At 41.8% G+C, this 19865-nt stretch overlaps 2 protein-coding genes across 5 annotated transcripts; both read left to right on the forward strand.

The window, feature by feature from the left end:
* The first annotated feature begins 4007 nt into the window (after window positions 1-4007).
* On the forward strand, window positions 4008-5192 carry LOC113018741 (RING finger protein 227). 2 transcript variants are annotated; one of them, XM_026162073.1, is made up of 2 exons: window positions 4008-4567; window positions 4979-5192. In XM_026162073.1, exons 1-2 carry the CDS (start codon window positions 4117-4119, stop codon window positions 5035-5037), a joined length of 510 nt encoding a protein of 169 aa, XP_026017858.1. In that variant the 5' UTR covers window positions 4008-4116; the 3' UTR covers window positions 5038-5192. The 2 variants fall into 2 exon arrangements, with proteins under 2 accessions (XP_026017858.1, XP_026017857.1); XM_026162072.1 differs by having other exon boundaries at window positions 4017-4567; window positions 4976-5192.
* Window positions 5193-5518: 326 nt separating this feature from the next.
* On the forward strand, window positions 5519-17729 carry LOC113018739 (uncharacterized). Of its 3 annotated transcripts, none has more exons than XM_026162070.1 (4): window positions 5519-5718; window positions 5852-5919; window positions 7475-7693; window positions 17560-17729. In XM_026162070.1, the coding sequence occupies exons 1-4, from the start codon at window positions 5690-5692 to the stop codon at window positions 17712-17714; spliced, it is 471 nt and encodes a 156-aa protein (XP_026017855.1). In that variant the 5' UTR covers window positions 5519-5689; the 3' UTR covers window positions 17715-17729. The 3 variants fall into 3 exon arrangements, with proteins under 3 accessions (XP_026017855.1, XP_026017856.1, XP_026017854.1); XM_026162071.1 differs by lacking the exon at window positions 17560-17729 and adding an exon at window positions 10621-10868 and having other exon boundaries at window positions 5520-5718; XM_026162069.1 differs by lacking the exon at window positions 17560-17729 and having other exon boundaries at window positions 5522-5718; window positions 7475-10868.
* Window positions 17730-19865: the final 2136 nt, after the last annotated feature.

Here is a 19865-nt window from a genome sequence, read left to right on the forward strand (position 1 = left end):
CTCACTTACTCACAATCACCTTTGCCCTTGAGTGCGTGCTAGATAGCACAGACACACACACACACACAGTCAGAGAAAAATATACAAAATAGTCGGGAAAGGAAGTAATCAGTCACTCTAAGATTTCTCCATTTGTGGGTGTGTGTGTTTGTCAGAGCACGTCGTCTTTTCCCAGCTCAGGCTTGTTCCACTTCAGTCATTCAAAGCAGCTGTTTTTTTTTTTTAAATTAAGAAAACATAAGAAATGTTGGTATCAAAATTACTGTATTTGGAGGCACTTAGGGGAAGCGGTTTGTGTTGCAAACAGATTGCGTGTACCGAGCCAGAAGTCATTATTTATTTACTGAGTGATGTCATACTGAACTCAGGGTGATGTAAGACCCAGCGTTTTTGTTGGGCTGGCTTTTACCGGCTTTCTTCTACTTCATGGAAGTGTAATTTTAAATCAACTAAGTGGATCTCTAACACAAAGACTCTTTTCAAAAGGTGTGTTGAATTGACACAGCAGCCCAGCATTTTAACACCGTGGCTGTGTTAGAGTCAAATAAAATCTTTATGGGAAGAAGACTTTTTGGGAAATGCCCTGCTTTGCTTTCCTGTCATTAGATGTGAAGATTGATAAGGTTGTCTGCAATGAGAAGCTGCTGCCAGAAGTCAAATTCAGGGAAACTGTTATGCTCATTTCCACAGTTTCTGATTCTTGGATTCTACTACAGTAGCTTTGCATAATTTATATTTTAAATAATGCTTTTTTTCTTATACTTAAGTGCAGCCCCGCTGTTCATCCTGTGACAAAAACAACCCATTTTTAGTGCCTCTCTCTTTAAGGCAACTTTCTTGTAATTGGTTGTTTGTAATACACAGAAGGTTTGAACAGCATCTGCTGTAGATAGTTTTTTTTAGACCTGCTGCTTCTTCTTTTGCCCAGTTTCCTCAGATTTTTTGAGGACACACTGCACACCATGCTGAAATATGCAAAGCTTTGGGCTGATAGGTCTTTGAGACTCACTCACAAAAACCACGCCATTTTATGTTTTAAGTTTTCTGTTATGTGTAGACACAAAAACCATTCATCCCTCGAGTTAGATACGTTTTAGACTTGAGTGGTTCACAGGTGAGTGTTAAGAGGTTAATACAAAACCACTCCTCTGGAAATGGTCAGGTATAAGGACTGGACTGAACATGACCTTTGGAAATTGTGGAGAAATACTGCTCAAGTCAACTTTAAAAATTACAAGAACTCTGGCTCCTTGGTATCAAAATGTAAAGCAATCATGGCACAGTCAAGACTTTCCCACGGCACTGTATATACCATAAAAACGATACAAGGAAATACACAATACTTTACTTTAAGGCGTAAAACCTTTTGGTCAGACACACTGACAGTCTGTAACATTTGTTGATGTCATTTGATCTGTGATTTATGAAAGGAATCAGTAGAATTGTGTAGCTTTACTGGCGCTTTGCTTTTCTATATTTGTGTCTCGCACGGGACAATGACGAGGTAAGCCACACACACTCAGTGGGGGACTGTTGCTTAGCACACCGGGTCCCCTTTGAATCGGTCCATGGCAACCTGAAAGCCTTTCTTCAATAAGTCATCAGCACATTCATGCAATGAGAACAGAAAGTCGACTTTTAGAGCCAAACTAAGCATTTTAGTGAATGAAAGCGACCTGTGGAAGACAGCTATGCATACTTAAGTGAACTCTTTTCTAGGCGAGCGGGCCTGCTGGGACTGTACACAGAGTAACACACAGCGCTCCATCATCACAAACGTAAAAGAGATCAGAGAGTCACTTACCCACTGCGCTCCGCTTCCCACTCATCCAAGGAACCTTTGTTTCCCACCTACAACACCGGCGCCTTCTTCTTCACAGGCACACGCAGTTTCTCTCATGTCGGTACAGATCTGTTCTCGTTACGGTGCACATTAATCAGGCGAGTTTATAATGTCTGAGCTCAGCTGACTGGCAACCTTTTGTTTTCGCTCAGTCTCTCCTGATTTTATCCGTCTGGTCCCCAGTGAGGCACCTGTGTGGCTCGCTGAGCAGTAATTAAACCCTCAGTGATGTAAAGGTAACCAGGACACAAAAGACAGAAAATGACAGATTGGTGTCTCTCGATCATGACTTGCACTACTCCGCTTGCGTATCATGTTATTATGCTTCCACACAGTCAGCATGTTGGGATTTTAAAATAGAAAGTAGGGCTTAGGCTGAAATTATTAAACATCCTTGCAGTTTATACATAGCATACATGCTCAGATTCCTTGATTCATTCAGTGGCCACCTCTCATGCTCTTCAAATGGAGAAACTGATCATCATAGAGGTTTCCTCACATACAGAGAAACTTTGGTATCGGTTTGGAAGGTATATAGTTTTTACACCTTTGTAATTAATACAGCGATATAAACACGTGAGATGCAGGCAAAGACCATCACTGGTTTTTAATTGACGGCTGGTTCCTTTCTCTTTAGCATTACTGAGATCCTGCTGACCAGCTCAGAAACCTGAAACAGCTCAGGTGGAGAATTTTCACAGTAGACAGTTTAACTTGTGACTTAAGATTTTTCGATATGATTTTCCTAAACTGTTGATCTTAAAGTGTTTTTTCACTCATTTTACACACCCATGTTGATCTAAGTGATCTGACCTACTATTTAGTTTATTGTTATATTACTTGGAAGGTACCTGTTCACTTAGCTTTGCTTACCGGGAATAAAGTGTGTGCTGCTGTTTCCTGCATATGACAAATAAAACTGTAAACTTGTACTGAAGCGTAAACAGCAAGTGAAACCGACATGTAACCCACCTGAGGTCTGTCCCTTGTGTTCGTTGGCGTTGGCGTAGTTTGTTTGTATCACACATGCTGTGTTTAAAGGTTGGTTGTGCAAGATTCAGAAAGCCCTTAAAATTATAGACACACGCCCTACTTCTCAAGTAGGCATGAGCAAACCAGTTAGAGCCCATTTTGCCTTTATATCTGTCTGGTTGTAGATCAGGAGGTAGACCAGGCCTACTATTCAGAAGGCAGGTGGTTCGATCCCTGGCAGCTCCAGTTTACATGGCAGGCGTATGCCTAAATATATCGAGTTGCTGCGATGTGACTGACTAATTGGATATTTGCATCAGTGAGCATCACTCCTGGTTAGGTTTGTTGACTTGAAACATTAGTCGTAACATTTCAGTATAAGTTCTGTGTGTCTGTAGTTAAACAGGTGAAAAGTGGTTCATGTATATACCCATTACAAAAAACCCAAACACCCCTTTTCTAAAAAAAACAAAAACGAAATACTTCACAGGATATGATCCCATTTTCCTTTGAGTATTAAGAAAGAGACCTGGTGCTTTACATAATTATACCCTGTACAGTAAGATCAATGCAGGGGGGAAAAGTGGGAAGGCGTAAAAAGAACAGAGAGAACAAAAGACTCTACAACTCACACAGGAAACACACAAACGGAGAGAACAGGAGAGGTTCTGGCTTTGTGATTTTTGGCCGAGACTGTGGCACAGCGGAAATCACCATGAAAGGAGTTAGGGCTGGATTATCTGATAGGAGGAGTTTTATTTGGGGGATTACTGTGGAGAGGGAAGAGCCGACGTCACCCACGCATATACACACATACACAACTAGATAAGAAGGAAAAGCCTAGTCTGATATGTGAAAGACATTTCTCTGATCTCTGAAGATAACTTCCTGGGACTATTAGAAATGTCTACACAGCTTGACTTGTTGTATCTTGCCCTCCTGCCTGTCATGTACTGCACAGTGATAGAGGAGTGTGTGAGAGACAAGGAGGAATGAAAACAAACTCTGTATGTTTAATGTGGATATTCTGTGTAGATACACACTTGTTACTGTGTTACTGTAGCTGGGTGTGGGTGTCTGTGTGTTTTGGAACCACTTCTCATGGCGTCATTGTCAGCAGTATCGTTACATCACGTGGGGCTTGTGACTCATCGGCCGTGTTTAGTTGGGTCTGAAAGGTTAGGTTTCCGACAGGACGTCCACGCCCCGCCTCTCTCGGTGCAGTTTGAATAAAGCTGAGAGCGACTCGCCTTCTGGTTCATTCAAACTTTAAGGACGAAACGCCAGCATCAGAAAACGACATGTGCGCAGAGGAACTCGAGTGCGGGGTTTGTTACCAGACCTACAACGCGGGTCGGCGGTGTCCCCGGGAGCTCCAGTGCAAGCACAGCTTCTGCGAGAGCTGCCTCTTGGCCCTGTCCAGGCCCCTGGGACCCGGAGATGCGCATCTGGGGGCTGGCAGGTTGATCGTATGCCCGCTGTGCCGACACATCACATCCATCTCCGATCATGGGAAGATCCGAGCCGAGCTGAGGGTGGACGAGAGCGCACTGGAGCGGCTGACGGCTGCGGGACTCCTCAACGAGCCCGACGTGGACGATCAGGTTCAAGGGGACGAGGAGGAAGCGACAGCTCCCGAGACTCCAGCCGAGGAGAGCGAGTCTTCCGCGGGCACAGGAGGCGGGAGACTCCGGCGGTCTTTGAAGAAAGTTTGGCAGGCGATAAACGGCAAGGGCCAGCAGAGAAGAGAAGGTAAGAGAGACCCTGATTGTGGTTTATGATACTTTCACTGGCAGATTTATCCTCGATTAAGTATCAGCGAAACCAGACTGTCAAAATATCATCTAAAAATCTCAAGTTTGTGTCCATTTAGTGATTTTATTCTGAAATCTTAAGGAAAAAAACTTCACATGAATAATCCAACTGCTATAGGAACTAAAAGGAAAATAATAGCCAACTTTTTATTTTAAGTAAATGATTAGTGCTGTAAAGAGATGCAAACTTAGTCACACTATAGTTTGGTTTGATCACACTTTCTTCGGTACCTTTTGTAAGAACTGGCATGTGTATCCATTCAATGACAACATTCTTTAACTTTAGGGAGGTTTCCATTGAATTAAGTTGTTCATTGTTTTCTAATGTGCTCTCTCTTTCTTTCAGAAGACTGTATGACCAGTGAAGACCTGAGGGCCCTCGCCATGATGTCCTGCCACATGTTTTGAGCAGCCCATATGGCCCCAGAGTAATGCAGTATGAGTGACGAATCATCTTAAAATGGACTTGATGGCGATGATGATAAAGCCATGTGGACACTGTGAATGTTTTGATTCCTTGTTTGGCCGCTGTGTAGCCAAATGCGATGCCAAAGCAGCCTTTTCAGCCCCACTTATGTACAGATGCAACTGTTTTGATATTTATTGTTTTTTTTTATTTGTTTTTATGAAAGTATTTAATATTTAAAAAAATAAACACATTTTTAAAAAAACACAGTTTGAAGCTTTCTGTGGATTTTTAGTGATTTGCCTTTTGATAAAAAACAACAAAGTTTGAATTTATTATTGTCATAATTAAAAGCTGATAAGTAAATTGAAGGGGAAATGTACGGCCTTTCAAAGGAAAGAGGAGTGTAGACAAAAAAGGAAAGTTAATGTTTTACATAAAATTCACTGAAGTCAGAAAAACAACAAATAGCCCTTTGCTCATAGCTCCAGGAAGTTGGTCACCTGAGGCCAGGTGAACTGTATTGCCTCCAATCAGACTGACAAGCACCAGCAGAGCTGCAAGATCCCCTACATGGTTCAAGTAAAAGATACCGACTAACGGCGCTGCTGCAGCTTTTACTAGTCGTATAAACCTGGAAAAAAGTTGCTGATCATGTTCAGCAACTTTGCTCCTCACCTGAGGTAAACGGTACACAGTATTTTGTGGGGTTTTTTTGCACATGCAGATAAAACATCTGAAAAGCACTAGCAATTATTTGTGACGACAGTTCAGTTCTATCTATCTACATTTGGGTGTAATTTTTTATCTCTCCAGAGTCCTTGTGTTTGTGCCGATCTGTGCAGCCATCGTGCTGTTTATTGTGTGCCCAGATTCTGCGAGAGGTGAGCCCAAGCATGCTCATCCTAATGGCTGTTGTGGGGTTTTGCTGTGCATGTGTTAGCTGGAGAGTCATAGTATTTATTTCAACAAAGCTGATGGTGTCAATGATGGCAGAACGCACTTTTATCAGGGATGTCACAAACAGTTTCCAGGTCATTTAGATAAGGATCTTATTTTAATAAGATCAATTTGATTCCATTTTTTAAATTTATAAAGTATCAACAACAACTGTCCCCTCAAGTCACTTTAAATTGCAAAAGTAAAAATCCTGCAATAGTAGAGAGAAGATTGTTGGGGTTTTCAGACAGGGGTGGGGGGGCAGCCATCTGGCGTGAGGGAAGAAAATAAACATTTCATCTTCAGTAACAGTAATCTTACATCATATAAGGGAAGATTATGAAATACAAGTGTTACAGTCAGGAATCAGTTTTTAATCTAAGATGCCAGAGAATTTTGCATGACTCACAAGTCACAGGACCATGGTGCAGACTGCCAAGTTCATCCACTTTCTGAAGCTGAGCGCCCTCTAAAGACTAACTTTCTTCTGACTTGATTCCTCTTGCAAACAGAAGGGTTGAATAGCAGATGATAGCATAGCAGCAGATGATCTCACCGGCACAAACTCTATAAACGCCAAACAATTTAATTTGAATCGGTGGATTTAGCTAATGTTTATTTATTAAATATAGTGGCGCAAACATGATTCATTTAATAATTATGAAAAAACATTTGCAGTAACAAGACTGCTTAGCTTCCCATCTTTAATTCTGCGGTGTTGTGTTCAGTGTTTCAGTTCTGTTGTGTTTAGATTGTTCTTCCTGTGGATGTTTGACTGTTTCCAGAGCAAAGATTTTAACAGGTCACCGTGACTTAGACTCCTCTAGAAAATAATAACTTGCTGTAAGTGTCGTAGTTAAGATGTCAGTTAAATCAAATTGGTTCTATATAAAACTAAGGTTATATAAAATGTATTCAGTTTAATATCCTGTGAAGCTCTCATTTTTGGTACATGGGGTGAAAAGTTTGCATAACACTGTTCTTTTTATTACATTTTTAAATATAAGTAAACAAACGAAAGCAAAAAAAGAAACTATGTCAAAGAGATGAGATGCTGCTTTTCCAGATTCACAACCTCTGAGATTTCCACATAGAAATGTAGTGATGATCCTTGCCAATCCACTTCACCATGGCTTTCCTTGCTAGCATTAAAAGAGAGGGTAGGATATCATCAGCATACAATAAAACTTTGTTGTTTCGTACCAGTTGTAATTCCTTGAATATCTGGGTGTTTGCCTGAAATTTTAACAGTGTAATGAGGGGGGAAAGCTTGAAACTGAGAATCGACAGCAGCCTGAAACCAGAGCTTCCAAAGGGATTACTTGTAGATACAATGTCGTCATTATGTGAAACTTTGGCAATCATGTAGGTCATCAGACCTCTTTCAAGAAGACATAACACGGGCTTTAAACCTGCTAGAGTTGTCAGTCATCCAATTGCCAGGCTATATGATATGTAAAATATTTTAGTTTATAATTTTCTATCTGTTTTCACTTTCAGCCAGTTACACAGCAACTCAGAAGCACAATGGAGCGACGTACAACGCCTGGAGACAACTTTACACTCCGTATAGGCAACATCGTCCCGCCTCTACTGGTCTGCTGTCAACAGAAACTGGACTTCACACTGGAACTGATGACGAAACTAAGACGCGTGGAAATTATAGAGGGACTCCGTCAATCATTGATCAGCAATCAAAACCTTTACAGGTTACACAAGGTATTTACAGTGACGGTCAAAACAGCCCAGCAAGCAGGCAGTCTCGAGTGAGAATAATAAAAGTGCAGAGAGGCCATAGAACAGATGGAGCGAGGCCGGCAAGCAGCTTTTTAACTAGCAGATCCTCTCCCCAGCACGGAGGGCAAAGCGTAGAGAGATGGAGGTCCAAAGGGAATGACCCCACGCTCACTCAGAAAGAAGCCCTAATTGGAAATTTTCATGATTCCCAGTCAATGATTATTAGAAAACCACCTACAGAAAAAGCTGGCAGTCACCAAAGCTTGAGTTTTTCAAAAATTTGGGACCTGAAATATATTCCAAAACCTTACAGCAGAGGACAAGTTGCAAAGACTGATTCTTCAAGGACGGATGAAGATAAATCTCCTGGAAACCCATTTTCTTTTTCTCTTTCTTCATCCCAGACGAGTGGTTATTGGGAAACACCAAGGGGGCGTTACAGTGACTATAAAGAGACAAATGAATCTCCAGCAGTTGGGGCACAGAGTACATGGAGAGGGAGTCAATCAAGCAATTTTCTCAGCTCTACAAGTCATCTGGCTCCTCACGCAACATCAATCAGCAATGGCGCAAACACCCCCATTATTAACACAAACCCAAGCGCAGAAAAACTGACATCATCCATCACAGATTCCCCCCATGGGCGAGACTCAATGAGCAACGATCAGACACAAAGACACAAAAAGATGCAAGCGTATCTTTTCAAGGGCCCTGAGACCTCAGTTAATAGAGTTGTGGGAGATGGACGAGAGGCTTTAAGTGGACAAAGCAATGCTTTCATTACATCAGATAATCAAAGGCCCTCTGATGTACCTGCTGCCAGCAGATTTGGATCCAGGTATTATAACACAAAAGATACAACCAAGCAAATTACTTCCAATCTGCCATATCATCATACTAGTGCGGCTCAGAATGATGAACAGATGCTCAAAGATTTAAAAAGACCCATCTCCAGCTTAGTTCTTCCTCCTCACATCACAGAACAATCTTCCGATCTCCATCTTGCTCCAGTAAAAACGAAGAATATGGCAAGTTTTTCCCCTTCACCTCACATTTATTCCACACACGGGTATGCCACCAGAAGTGAGGAACCTCTTTCAGTCAGCAAAGTCAATGCAACTACAAGAGATTTGGTGCCAATCCAAAAACCAGGAGGGGGCACACAAAGTATCTTTGGCTTCAAAGAGTTTAAAAATCCTGTGTGGCAAGCTGTAAAGAAGCCACGCGCTCTCACCTTTAAAGAACAGCCAAACTCCAAACAGCACAGCTTTGAGAACATGAAACATTATAAGTTTAAAATGTCAAATTTTTACCCTGCTCTGCTCCAAAGGTACAGTTTTGGCCAAAGAGGAGGATCTGCTATTACTACAACACCACCGGTAATGTTGGAGAAAAACCCTGTAGTTTATTCTTCACCTTCACCCAGCACCTTAATCCCAGTCACAACACCCACGCTGTTTGTATCAGGGTTTATGCAAGTAATGACACCTAAACGTGACCCTAGTGTGGACAGAAACCTCAACTACAGACAATTCAGAACCTACAAAATAACAAAAGCTCCAAAAAGATCCGACTCTCGACCACTCGAGGGAGCCAAACCTTCAGTTCAAGGACCGGACAAATCTGCCAGACTCCAGCAGGATCTTGATGGTATTAAAGTCGGACGTCGACAGACCTCAGAACCGAGAAGCTTCAAAATTTCCAATCAAACTGAGCCAGGCAGCAGCAATACATCAACATGGACTCCAAAGGAGTTGAGCAGTGTTGACCTTAAACCATATTTAAAGACAGCAGAGGATTCTGTATTAGTCTTACCTGGTAAAAACAGCAGCAGACCCTACACTTTCCGGAGATTCAAGTCCTTAAAAAACACGACAGCACAGGCTCGCAACAAAATATGGTGGCAACACCCGATGCAAGATCCAGCATCAGCATCTTACATAGTCTCCTCCGCTCATTTGAGGTCAGCGGGGCGCCTCACTTTTGCATCAAAGCAAAAATCAGAGCTAAGGACACCCAACCAAAGCAAACCTGCTGAGATGAAGGCAACCCTGCTCCACACCTCCACCAGCCGCTCCGTGAGAGCCAAACACGCGAAGGCAAGACACAGAAACAGCAAAAAGCTCGGCGATTCTACATTCACCAATCACACTGTGGCCATAGTCAGGCTGCCCAAGCGCCCCGCCGAAGTTAAAGCCGTCACTTACACCGATGTTCTTGGAAGTGCTTCGTTCAGTGGTGTCATGGAAACAACAGAATCTCCTGACAGGCCAACTGATATGGATCATTTTCCAAACGTGACAGCTACGACCGAGCAAAAGAAAGCGATGAACCGTTCGAATTTAAACTCTGATGATGATGATGAGTACAGTGGAAAAACATGACCAAGAACTCTGAGGAAAATACTGATAATGAGATGGGAGATTTCAGCGGCACAGAGAAAAACAAGGCGGATAAAAGCGAAAAAGCCGATTATGAATGGAAAAAAACAGATTTTTTTTCCAGATAATGAGGAAAGCGGTGGCTCTGAAGTTTTATCAAGTGTAGTAGGAAGTCAGGCATTTACAAAAGATTTGCTAGAGATGGAGTACCTACGAACTTCTACTGAAAATGTTTCCTTTAAGTCAGTGAACCTGCCTCACCCAGATAAAAAAAACAATAAAAATGCTGGAACAGTTCCAATAAAAGCTGGAAAAGTACACATGACAGTGTTTTTGTGCCAACAAACATTTCTAAACAACATGACTGAGCTGATGGATATACTATTACAAGGGCTGAGCTATAAATGGCTGATTAAACCGTGTTTACATTCAAGGGTACTTTTGTTAGTGAAGTTTATAGCTCCTGATACCAGCTTTAAACAGTGACAGTCTGTTTCCTTTTGTTTACATTCTTCGCGCCTGCTGAAGATTTAAACTGGATTTATGCGTGCAACGGGCTGATCGGTCTTCTCACCTTGGAAATGGAGCATAAAGAGCCAATTGACTAAAATGTGCAGATGTTTAAATGCTAGATTTGTGATGAGCAGCTGTGCAAATCTTTGTCTGCTGGCAGAAAGAGCATCGTTGAGATGAGCAGTTCTGTTTCTTGTCTGTATATCTGCTGTGATGCTCCTCTGTATGTGCTGCACCATACAAATTAAAAGGCTCATAATTTACTTTTGTTTGTTTTGTTATAATTTATTGTTTTAGGTTATAAGTACCCAGCAACAAAGAGGACTAACTGGACAGTGATCTGCAGAGTTTTAAGGATAAACACTATAAAGACCCTTAATAGTAATGTAACTGTAATAGTAGATGTAATATTAGGACGATAACAGAAAATACCCTTAATTTAGCTTCAAAAATGTGAAATATGCACCGTCATTGCAACCAGAAACTGTCTTCCCTCTGAAAACACCTCAGTGTCTAATTACATAAAAGGTCTCTGTAGTTTGGTGAAATTATGAGATCTCATGAGAATATTTCAAACATCTGTCCTCACCTTTTCATGTAGTGAGGAGGTGGTATTGAGCATCCTGGTAATTTTTATAATTAGGCTAGCATTTCCAATACTTTAAAAGCCTGGGACTTTACTAAAGTTGCAAAAAGCAAGGCCTAGGAAACGTGAAAGATTAAGTAGCCTTCATAGTTGAAGCTAACAAAGTATTCTTTGTTTCTAAATATAACCAATTAGCTTTTCTTCCTAGGCTAAGTAAGCCCAGTGCCAGCTAACAAAGTAGGTTTTGTGGCTAAACCTGACTTGTAGGCTCAAAGACTAATGTGTAAGATGTTCCCATACACACCCACTTTGTTAGCTTTAGGAACAAGAACCACTTAGCCAAAGAACAAAAGCTAATGGGTCAGGTTTAGCTAACAAAAGCACAATTTGACCAATTAGTCTTAAACCTAAAACCAGTTAGCTTTGATACTTAATGCTAACAAAGCAGGTTTAAGTATAAAGCTAGAAATACCTTTTGGCTTAAAATGTTCTAAATAGTATTTTAGCTCCTCCAGCAAAGGATGGATGAGCTGCAAATAATGATCACGTAATGTATCAAGCTCACATTTGTCTTTTACAAGAACTTTTGTTTTTTCCACTGCATAACCTCCATGCACACTACTTACAACTTCACCATAGTTCTTGCTCCTGATGTACTGAAAAACATTCAGTTCAAACCATTCAGCAAAGTCTAACAAAAGACTCTTCATGATGATACATTTTACACAAAATGACGAAGAAATACCAAATGATGAGGTAGTTTGAAATATTGCATTGCTATCCATGTTACCACTTGGATCCTGCAGTGGTTGGCACAATTTTCCCAAGGGGCCACATGGGGGACTGTTGTGGATGACCCAACCAATAAGCTAAACTTCTGCTCAATATGAATTTAATCTCTGTATTATAAACAGTTACTGATCATAGTAATTGCTACAATCAGGCCCTAATGGTGGCTCTTTGGGAAAATGTTTTGCCCACCCCTGTTAAATGTTCATGATCATAGATGGAGTGATCCTATTGGTTGACCCCCACATCAGGAAGCTGTGGTTTTGGCCTTCCTATTACTGTTATGCTAACATCAGTAACATGATCAGTGAAATTACATATTTTCATGCTTTTTATGGCCATGATTACCACTGACCATGCACTCATAATCCTCCGGAACTCAAACACATTCATTTAGACTTGAATGAGATTCATTTGTCCTGAATATGAATGTTCGTGAACCTCCCTGACTTCTCAGTGGATTGCAATTTTCACTAGCTTGTCCAATACAGTCAGCCAAGAAAAGACAAGAAAACTAATCACTTTCTTTGTGCACTTCACACATTACCAATAACCTGTGAATTGTGACGGCATGTGACCCATTACATTTCTGCCTGGTTACTAAAGCTTATAAAGCCATCTTTGTGCCTACAGTTAAACTGATAGGTGTAGTGCATGAGGTGCAGGAGTTTAGCACTCACCCAGATCCCACTGGATTGCAGTATGCTGATGTTGCAATATTTATTATCCACATTATGAATGATGCCAAAAGCATGTTGCTCTAGTTTAAATAATAAAGAAAAAAATAGTCTGTTCAGAAAAGCTCTGTAGTCTGTTCCTGGTATTACTGATGTATAATTTCCTGTCTAGATATTTAAATGAACTGAATGGCTTTAACATATTTTCCTAATGCTGCATCAGCTCTCCTGCGTTTCTGTTCTTTGTTTCAGTATTGTTTAAACCAGTAATTTGTGATGACTAGCAGAGTGCTTTACTGGAATTCTGGATGATGTGGAAAACTCAGCGTGCTGGGAATGTATGATAACGCAGCCTTTTCACTGAATTACTCCAGCTCTGACCGAGAAGACGTGAAATGTGGCTTTTTGAGCGTTGGTTTTGAGTCGTTTGGCAAATGATTTGCGTTCTATAATGTCAAATAGAAAGAGGGAAAACAGAGCAAGGTCATTGTTGAGGCTTTTTATAAATGGATTGTATTCCTTGTGTCCTCATTTCCATGCAGGCAGTGGCTGTTCAGCGTGCTGACACAGATTTTCCATCTCCTGTTTTTGAGCTTACATTCACGCTTTCAGCATGCCGGTCTCTGAGATGGAAAACTTGATCCTCCTTTGCCCAAGTGGGGCTTCTTTGAACTCCATCAACCGATCTCATAAGTTTACACAGAGTAATTCATTAAAACGCTCCATTATTTACCCTATTTGTCTCGAATTAAACCGTAAAGGGAATGCAGATGTAGTACACATTTAGTTAGTTTCAATCACAAGGATGTAGTCATCACTCTGTTGCTACTCTTCTGTGTCTTGTCAGTTTTAGCTGAATTTACGGATAGCACACATTGAGTGACCTGATCTGGTTTTGCAGCAAGAGCACAGATGTTCCACTAGATGGCGTGGCTCATCCACTGTATTATCTAATGTGATAAAGTCAAGAGGCTTTGCACTTCTCATCCTGGGGGTCTGCTGTTGGCCCACTACATGACTTTTAAGTAAAATGAATTCACAAAGATCAATTTTCTATCATCATTGCAACAGATAGTAATCATTTTAAATCCATTCCTTTCCTTTATCGATCAGACAATCAAGCGTTCAGTTTTCGGGGATGCTGTGCCGACACTAAACCCAGATCACAGCTCCTCACAAGTCCATTCACACCTGACCCTTCACCTTCTCTCAGTACTCCACTTAAATTCCAGTTCTACACTTGTCCTCCATCTACACCCTGGAAGAGGCCCCAAAGCCATGAGAAAGTGGGAGGGTTTTTTTTTATTTGGAGGGGACCTGCCAGTCAAAGTTAAACACATTGTATATTGGATTAACACCCCCCTCCAACTCTCTACCAATACCCGTGGAAAGTGGGACTGTCCACTTTCCCATAGAGCTGAGAGGTATTAAGGTGATATGATGTTTGATGTTATGAGGTTTCCATGTGCTGGCATGTAAAGGCGTGGGCCTGCCGGCTCCTTCAAAGTCACCCTCTTTCTGTGCTGCCTTTTGTGTTAGCTGAGTGTTGTGTGTCGAGTTCACACAATTCCAAGTTTCTATGCTCGCCTAAAATATTCTCTATCAGTGTGTGTGTGTGTGTGTGTGTGTGTGTGTGTGTGTGTGTGTGTGTGTGTGTGTGTGTGTGTGTGTGTGTGTGTGTGTGGTGTTTTCTTGCAAAGGCTGGCCCTCCCTCCCACTTCTACTGTGAGGGGAATTCTGTACCATGTGTCTGTGGTTTTCAGGGAGCTTTCAAAGAAAATAAAGCACTGAGGCCTCGCAGCCCCTCCTTACTTCCCTCCTCCTTTCTTCTTCTTCCCCTCGTTTCCCCTCACTCACTCCCTCCATGTGGCACTTATTGTTTTTTACAGTTTCCACCTCCCCATTTTTAGTCCAGCCAGCCAGCTCCTGAGTGACAGAGCTAATTTCATACGCATCCTATAACCCAGACAAATCCATAATCACAGCAAACAGTCTCTCACGAGTCGGCTGAGAGGGAGAGTGAGAGCTGGGTGGTGTCGGGAGTAGGAAGGGGAGGGAGGGAAAGACAGAGAAAGGCTTTTTGTTTGGCTATGTACACTATGTGAAAGAGGGGGCGGTGAGGAAAAGGAACTGGAAATACATTAGAAAATGGTTGCGTCGGCTGTGGTGTTTGTGGCTCAGATGGCTTCAGATGTCATGTAGTGGATGGACCCACACACATGGATACCATGACTGTGTGTAAACTTACTTTACTGAGTCTGCAGTGATTAACTTTGCCCTAAGGCTCATATATACATGGAGACAAATACAGGAACGTTGTAGGATTAAGAGAAGCATCTTGCATCTGGCTGTAGTCAAAGGTTTTATTGGCTTATTTATGGTTTAATGTGGCTAACTGTAAGGGGGAATAAGGAAAAAAGAGCATAGCTGTTTCTAACCTCTCATGAAAAGTCCTTTCTTAGTCAAGCTTTCTTGACATATCCTTAAGTAGTGTTCAGGAATAGTTAGAAAGGCTTCTTGAAGGACATTCAAAGCTCTTCTTTGGATGTTTCTGCCTTTTGTTCTGTTCTCTATCGTGCTGATCCCACACTGCTTCAATAATCTTGAGGTCCAGACCAATCCATGACTGATAGTTTTCCACTGTGTGTTTTTGCTACCCAGGTATTGGCATCGTGTGCACTGGGATATTTTGGGATCACCGTCGTGCTGAAAAATTAGGCTGAACCCAAAATTTCAAACTTGGACTCATCACTTCCTGTTGCCACTTGTTGTCAGTCCAGTTCTTGTGTAATCTGGCATACCTTCACCGTTTCTCTGTTTCCTTTCTGCAAGAATGAGAGCCTGAACAGATCAACAGAGGTGCAAGACGAATATCTCAGGTCCCGCGTCAGGTCATGCTGTTTTTCTTTTTTTCCTATTTCTTAAGGAAGCGCTCCCCCCCCCCCCCCCCCTTCTGATACGTTTGGACAGATTCAATAAAAGAAATTGGAGCAAATTGGATGGAAAATGAGTGAAAAAGCAGCCAATGTCCAAAGAAAAACAACATTGGAAAGGATTTCAGAAAAGCCTTCAGATGTTTTGCTCGAGAGCACTTTAAAAAACCACATGAAAATCTACCTCCTTGGAAGCAGAATATAAAGAAACGAGGGATGGCTCAAGATTTTTGCACAGTACTGCAATAGAATAAGTGTGAATAATGTTGAGGAATCACTCTTGAAGCATGGAGTAGTGCCCACATCACCGTTCCCACATGTGCTTCTGGAACAAAAGCTTCATCCATGCCCTACATTCATCGAGCTTCCTGTGGACCGCACCATGGAGGAAGTCATAAAGACCGGAAGACTTCCTGTATTGTTGCCAGCATTTAGTGGTACAAAGTGTACATGATGTGCAAGGCCAGAGACTAGTGATGTAAACCTATAAAAATACATCGCTTAGCCTCATCAAAGGGCCCAAGACGTACATCTGACGGGAGATTTATGCATCTGTTTTCTTTCTGCAGCTTTAAGACCTGTTTTTACTGCGCTCAGCAGATGTGTTGATGCTTTAAAGCAGACTGGAAATCAAACTATTTTAGGAAATGATTTTCACACACACACTCGACGGAGCTTTTAGCATTCTTTCATATATTGAACATCAGATTTCATACCATTCCTTGATTCGTTATAACACTAACTACAACAGCCTTGATTTTACAGAAGCAGACTGTAGTCTAGTACATCATGCAAGCACTCTTTGCTTGCATGCTTAGTGCATGGGATCATTAATGTGCAGTTACATCATTTTTGAGGACTTAAACTGAAGGAATTGTTAACCTGCAACAAACTGAAGTTTCCAAATCCTAGCTTCAATCAAACTGAGCATACACTATATTGCCAAAAGTATTTTCTTGTCCCTCACCCCTTCACGCTTCCTGTTTTCAGTCCATAGGGTTTAATATTATGTTGACCTGGAGGAATGTTTATGGAAATTTTTGATCGTTCAGAAACGCATTTGTGAGGTCAGATACTGATGTTGGATGAGAAGGTCTGGCTCACAGTTTCTGCTCTAATTCAAACCAAAGGTGTTCTGTCAGGATGAGGTCAGGACTCTGTGCAGGCCAGTCAATGTCTTCCACACCAAACTTGCTGGTCCATGCCATTATGGTCCTTTCTTTGGTGCATTGATGTGCATCCATTCTGGAACAAGAAGAGTCCATCCCCAATCTGCTGGATTACCAAATAGAGAAGCGTGATTCGTCACTGTAAACAACATGTCTCCACTGCTGTAGAGTCCAGTGGTGGCGTACTTTACGCCACTGCATCCGACACTTTGCGTTGCACTTGGTGATGTAATGCTTGGATGCAGCTGCTCGGCCATGGAAACCCATATAAAATAATATAAATATAGTGCATATTGAGGTTCAAAATAGACTCTTGCACTCAAAAATTGCACCATTAAGTAGCTTTTTTTCCCCTCTGTGGTGTCGATCATATCTGCTATCACTGTGGAAGCTCACCGTAGCATTTTTCTCGAGCACTTTAAAGGATTTATGTACTCTGTGAAAAATCTGACACCGCTGGGAACTCCAGACATAAAGCTCATGTGATGTTCCACATAGGGACTCCTGTGGTTATTTAACTGAATTTGTTCACACGATACTCTGCAGGTATTCCTAATGTTTATACAAGCAGGGTTATAGAGTGTATTTGTGCCACTGTGTATGTATTTGTGCATGTAGGTGTGTTTGTGTAACTGCAACACAGATACAGTATGATGAACACATATACAATAACGAGATTATTGGCAGTCAGACACATCAGGTCCACCCGCTGGCTCATGGCCAGCGCACCTCCCTATGACTGAACTTTGTGTCCTCTTGCTTTGGCTCCCATCCACCATCCGTCTTCTGCTCTCTTTCAGTCGTTTGTCTTCGCCAGGGATGCTGTCACCGTAGCCGAGCCTGGCATCATCGCTGGCTGTCGCCACTACTACCAGATGGCCGCTGTGTCCATTCTCTCCTTATGATGCTCTGCATTTCCGCCTTGTCTTATTTAACTGTAATGAGATTAATTTGAATGAGTTTATCTGCTGTGAGGGCCTCAGAGTGCATCACAAAGATGGTTTGCTTCTTCATTTTTAGTTCACTGATTGTGGATTTCTATAGAAACAGGGACATTCTTTGTGACAGTGTTTAAGGTCACTCAGTAAATCAGGAGCATTGCTTGCCTAAGCACTGAATAGGACCAGAGAAATGACTGAAACTATAATGTACTAGACTATTTTGGTAAATGTCGCATTTCTGATGTGTTTCGGCCTTTCAGGCCACACTACAGAAGAAGCTTCTAAAAGTGTCCTTCCAGGGTCAAGATGATCTGCATTTAAATGTGGACAAGGAAAACATCCTAGGCGTGCACCTTTATCTGCTTTTCTGATGTGACTGTACACCGTGTTGTTATTAGTTGGCTTTTTATGGGCCAACATTTCTAAATAGTTATGTTCATAGCGCCACCTGTTGCTTTGGCATGCTCTTGACAGCAATTCTTTTTGAAAATTAAAATTTTCTGACCCACACTCATACAGCTCAGCTCAATGTCTTGTTTATTGCATCCAAAAATGAGGCTACGGCATGTTCACGGATCGAGCCCGAATCAGTACTCAACATTTAGCAAATCACAAATGCACAAACAATTGGAGCACAGATTACAAGTTTTACAGTTTTAACACTTTTGTCCTGCACTTCCACCATCTTGGATGGTTAAGTCAGGGTTAGCGGGGGTGCCTCAACTTTCTGATTTGGAAATCTGACTTGATGGGATGTTCTGGTGGAATAGGCTGACTCAGAAGTTGAGATTTCTGATTTTTGAGTATAAATGGTGTGAAGAATTAGTCATGCCCCTACGGCTACCTGTTAAAATTCCCAACTTTGCAGCACAAATGTATGGAAGCTAGTTCACGCCACAGATTTTTCCTCTTTTTTTCCATCCATAAGTCAGAATTACTTAAATTTATTAAGTAAAATTTTGAGGTACAAACTTTAAGAATTAATTACAAAAATAAATTAAAAATTCAGTTGAGGATGCAAAGTTCTGCTTCACATAACTAAACGCCCCCTTCATAATGATATAGGGGATGCACTTGACCATGTTCGCACTTTCTTACCATTCATTTTGTAAATATGTGTGTATGCACTGGACACATCTTGTTTATGGATTCATTATCCTGGCTCCTGCTTGTGTAAACTTGTGTAGACCCTGAGTGTCAAATGTTAGGCCTGGGGGCCAGAATCAGGCCGGCATGCTGGATGAAAAAATATGAAGGAGGGCATAAATTTGGGACTTTTAACCGTATTTTTACATTTTTAAATGGCCTGTATTCGTATAGCGCTTTACTTAGTCCCTAAGGACCCCAAAGCGCTTTACACTACATTTAGTCATCCACCCATTCACACACACGTTCACACACTGATGATGGCAAGCTACATTGTAGCCACAGCCACCCTGGGGCGCACTGACAGGCGAGGCTGCCGGACACTGGCGCCACCACCAGAGGCAGTAGGCAACGGGTGAAGTGTCTTACCCAAGGACGATTACAAGACGAACTGCCAACTCTTGAGCCACACTCGCCCACTTTTACAGCTTTTCTTGCAAATAACACAGACAAACACACACACACACACACATTAATACTACACTAAAGTTGTCAATGATCGGTTTGTTTTCGGTCGTTTCTGTTTTGGCGGCGTCGGGGGGGGGGGACTTCTTTGTCTTATATTAACATATCTCTGATATTAGACGTGTAATCAAACAATTTTAGCTCTTCATAATCAAACACCGAGTTTCACTCGTCTTGCCCACAGTTGTCACAGTTGGCTGACACTTCTGTTTTCAGCTGTATTTTCCAAGACGCATTTACACAAAAAGTGAACTAGCGCCAAAGAGAACTAAAGTGTCAGAAAAAAGCAGCAGTGTAGGTTTCAGTATCCTCAGGTGTGGTTTTAGTGCCTTATTTTAATCTTTGGGGGCTTATGGTTGTCTAAACTATCCTTAATTTTTATTCATAAAGGGAAGTGAGAGCGTGTGCAGGTGCACGTCTGGTCTCTGCGCGCTCTCATTTCTATTAATTCCTTCTGCCAGCCCGCAATCACACCTGGGCTGGGTTTAGTTACTCATCCATCTGTGGACGAAGACGATACAAGATCCCACACGGGAGCACGGATTTATCGGGCA

This window comes from Astatotilapia calliptera, chromosome 3, assembly GCF_900246225.1.
Source record: "Astatotilapia calliptera chromosome 3, fAstCal1.2, whole genome shotgun sequence".
Classification (NCBI taxonomy): Eukaryota; Metazoa; Chordata; class Actinopteri; order Cichliformes; family Cichlidae; genus Astatotilapia; species Astatotilapia calliptera.

What these genes read in the sequence shown, in the direction of transcription:
- LOC113018741 (XM_026162072.1), top strand. Translation starts at nt 4,117, where the DNA reads ATGTGCGCAGAGGAACTCGAGTGCGGGGTTTGTTACCAGACCTACAAC. An exon ending in GGGCCAGCAGAGAAGAGAAG is followed by an intron (nt 4,568 to 4,975) that starts GTAAGAGAGACC and finishes TCTTTCTTTCAG; the next exon opens with AAGACTGTATGACCAGTGAA.
- LOC113018739 (XM_026162069.1), top strand. Translation starts at nt 5,690, where the DNA reads ATGTTCAGCAACTTTGCTCCTCACCTGAG. An exon ending in AACTTTGCTCCTCACCTGAG is followed by an intron (nt 5,719 to 5,851) that starts GTAAACGGTACA and finishes TTATCTCTCCAG; the next exon opens with AGTCCTTGTGTTTGTGCCGA. An exon ending in GTGCCCAGATTCTGCGAGAG is followed by an intron (nt 5,920 to 7,474) that starts GTGAGCCCAAGC and finishes TTTCACTTTCAG; the next exon opens with CCAGTTACACAGCAACTCAG.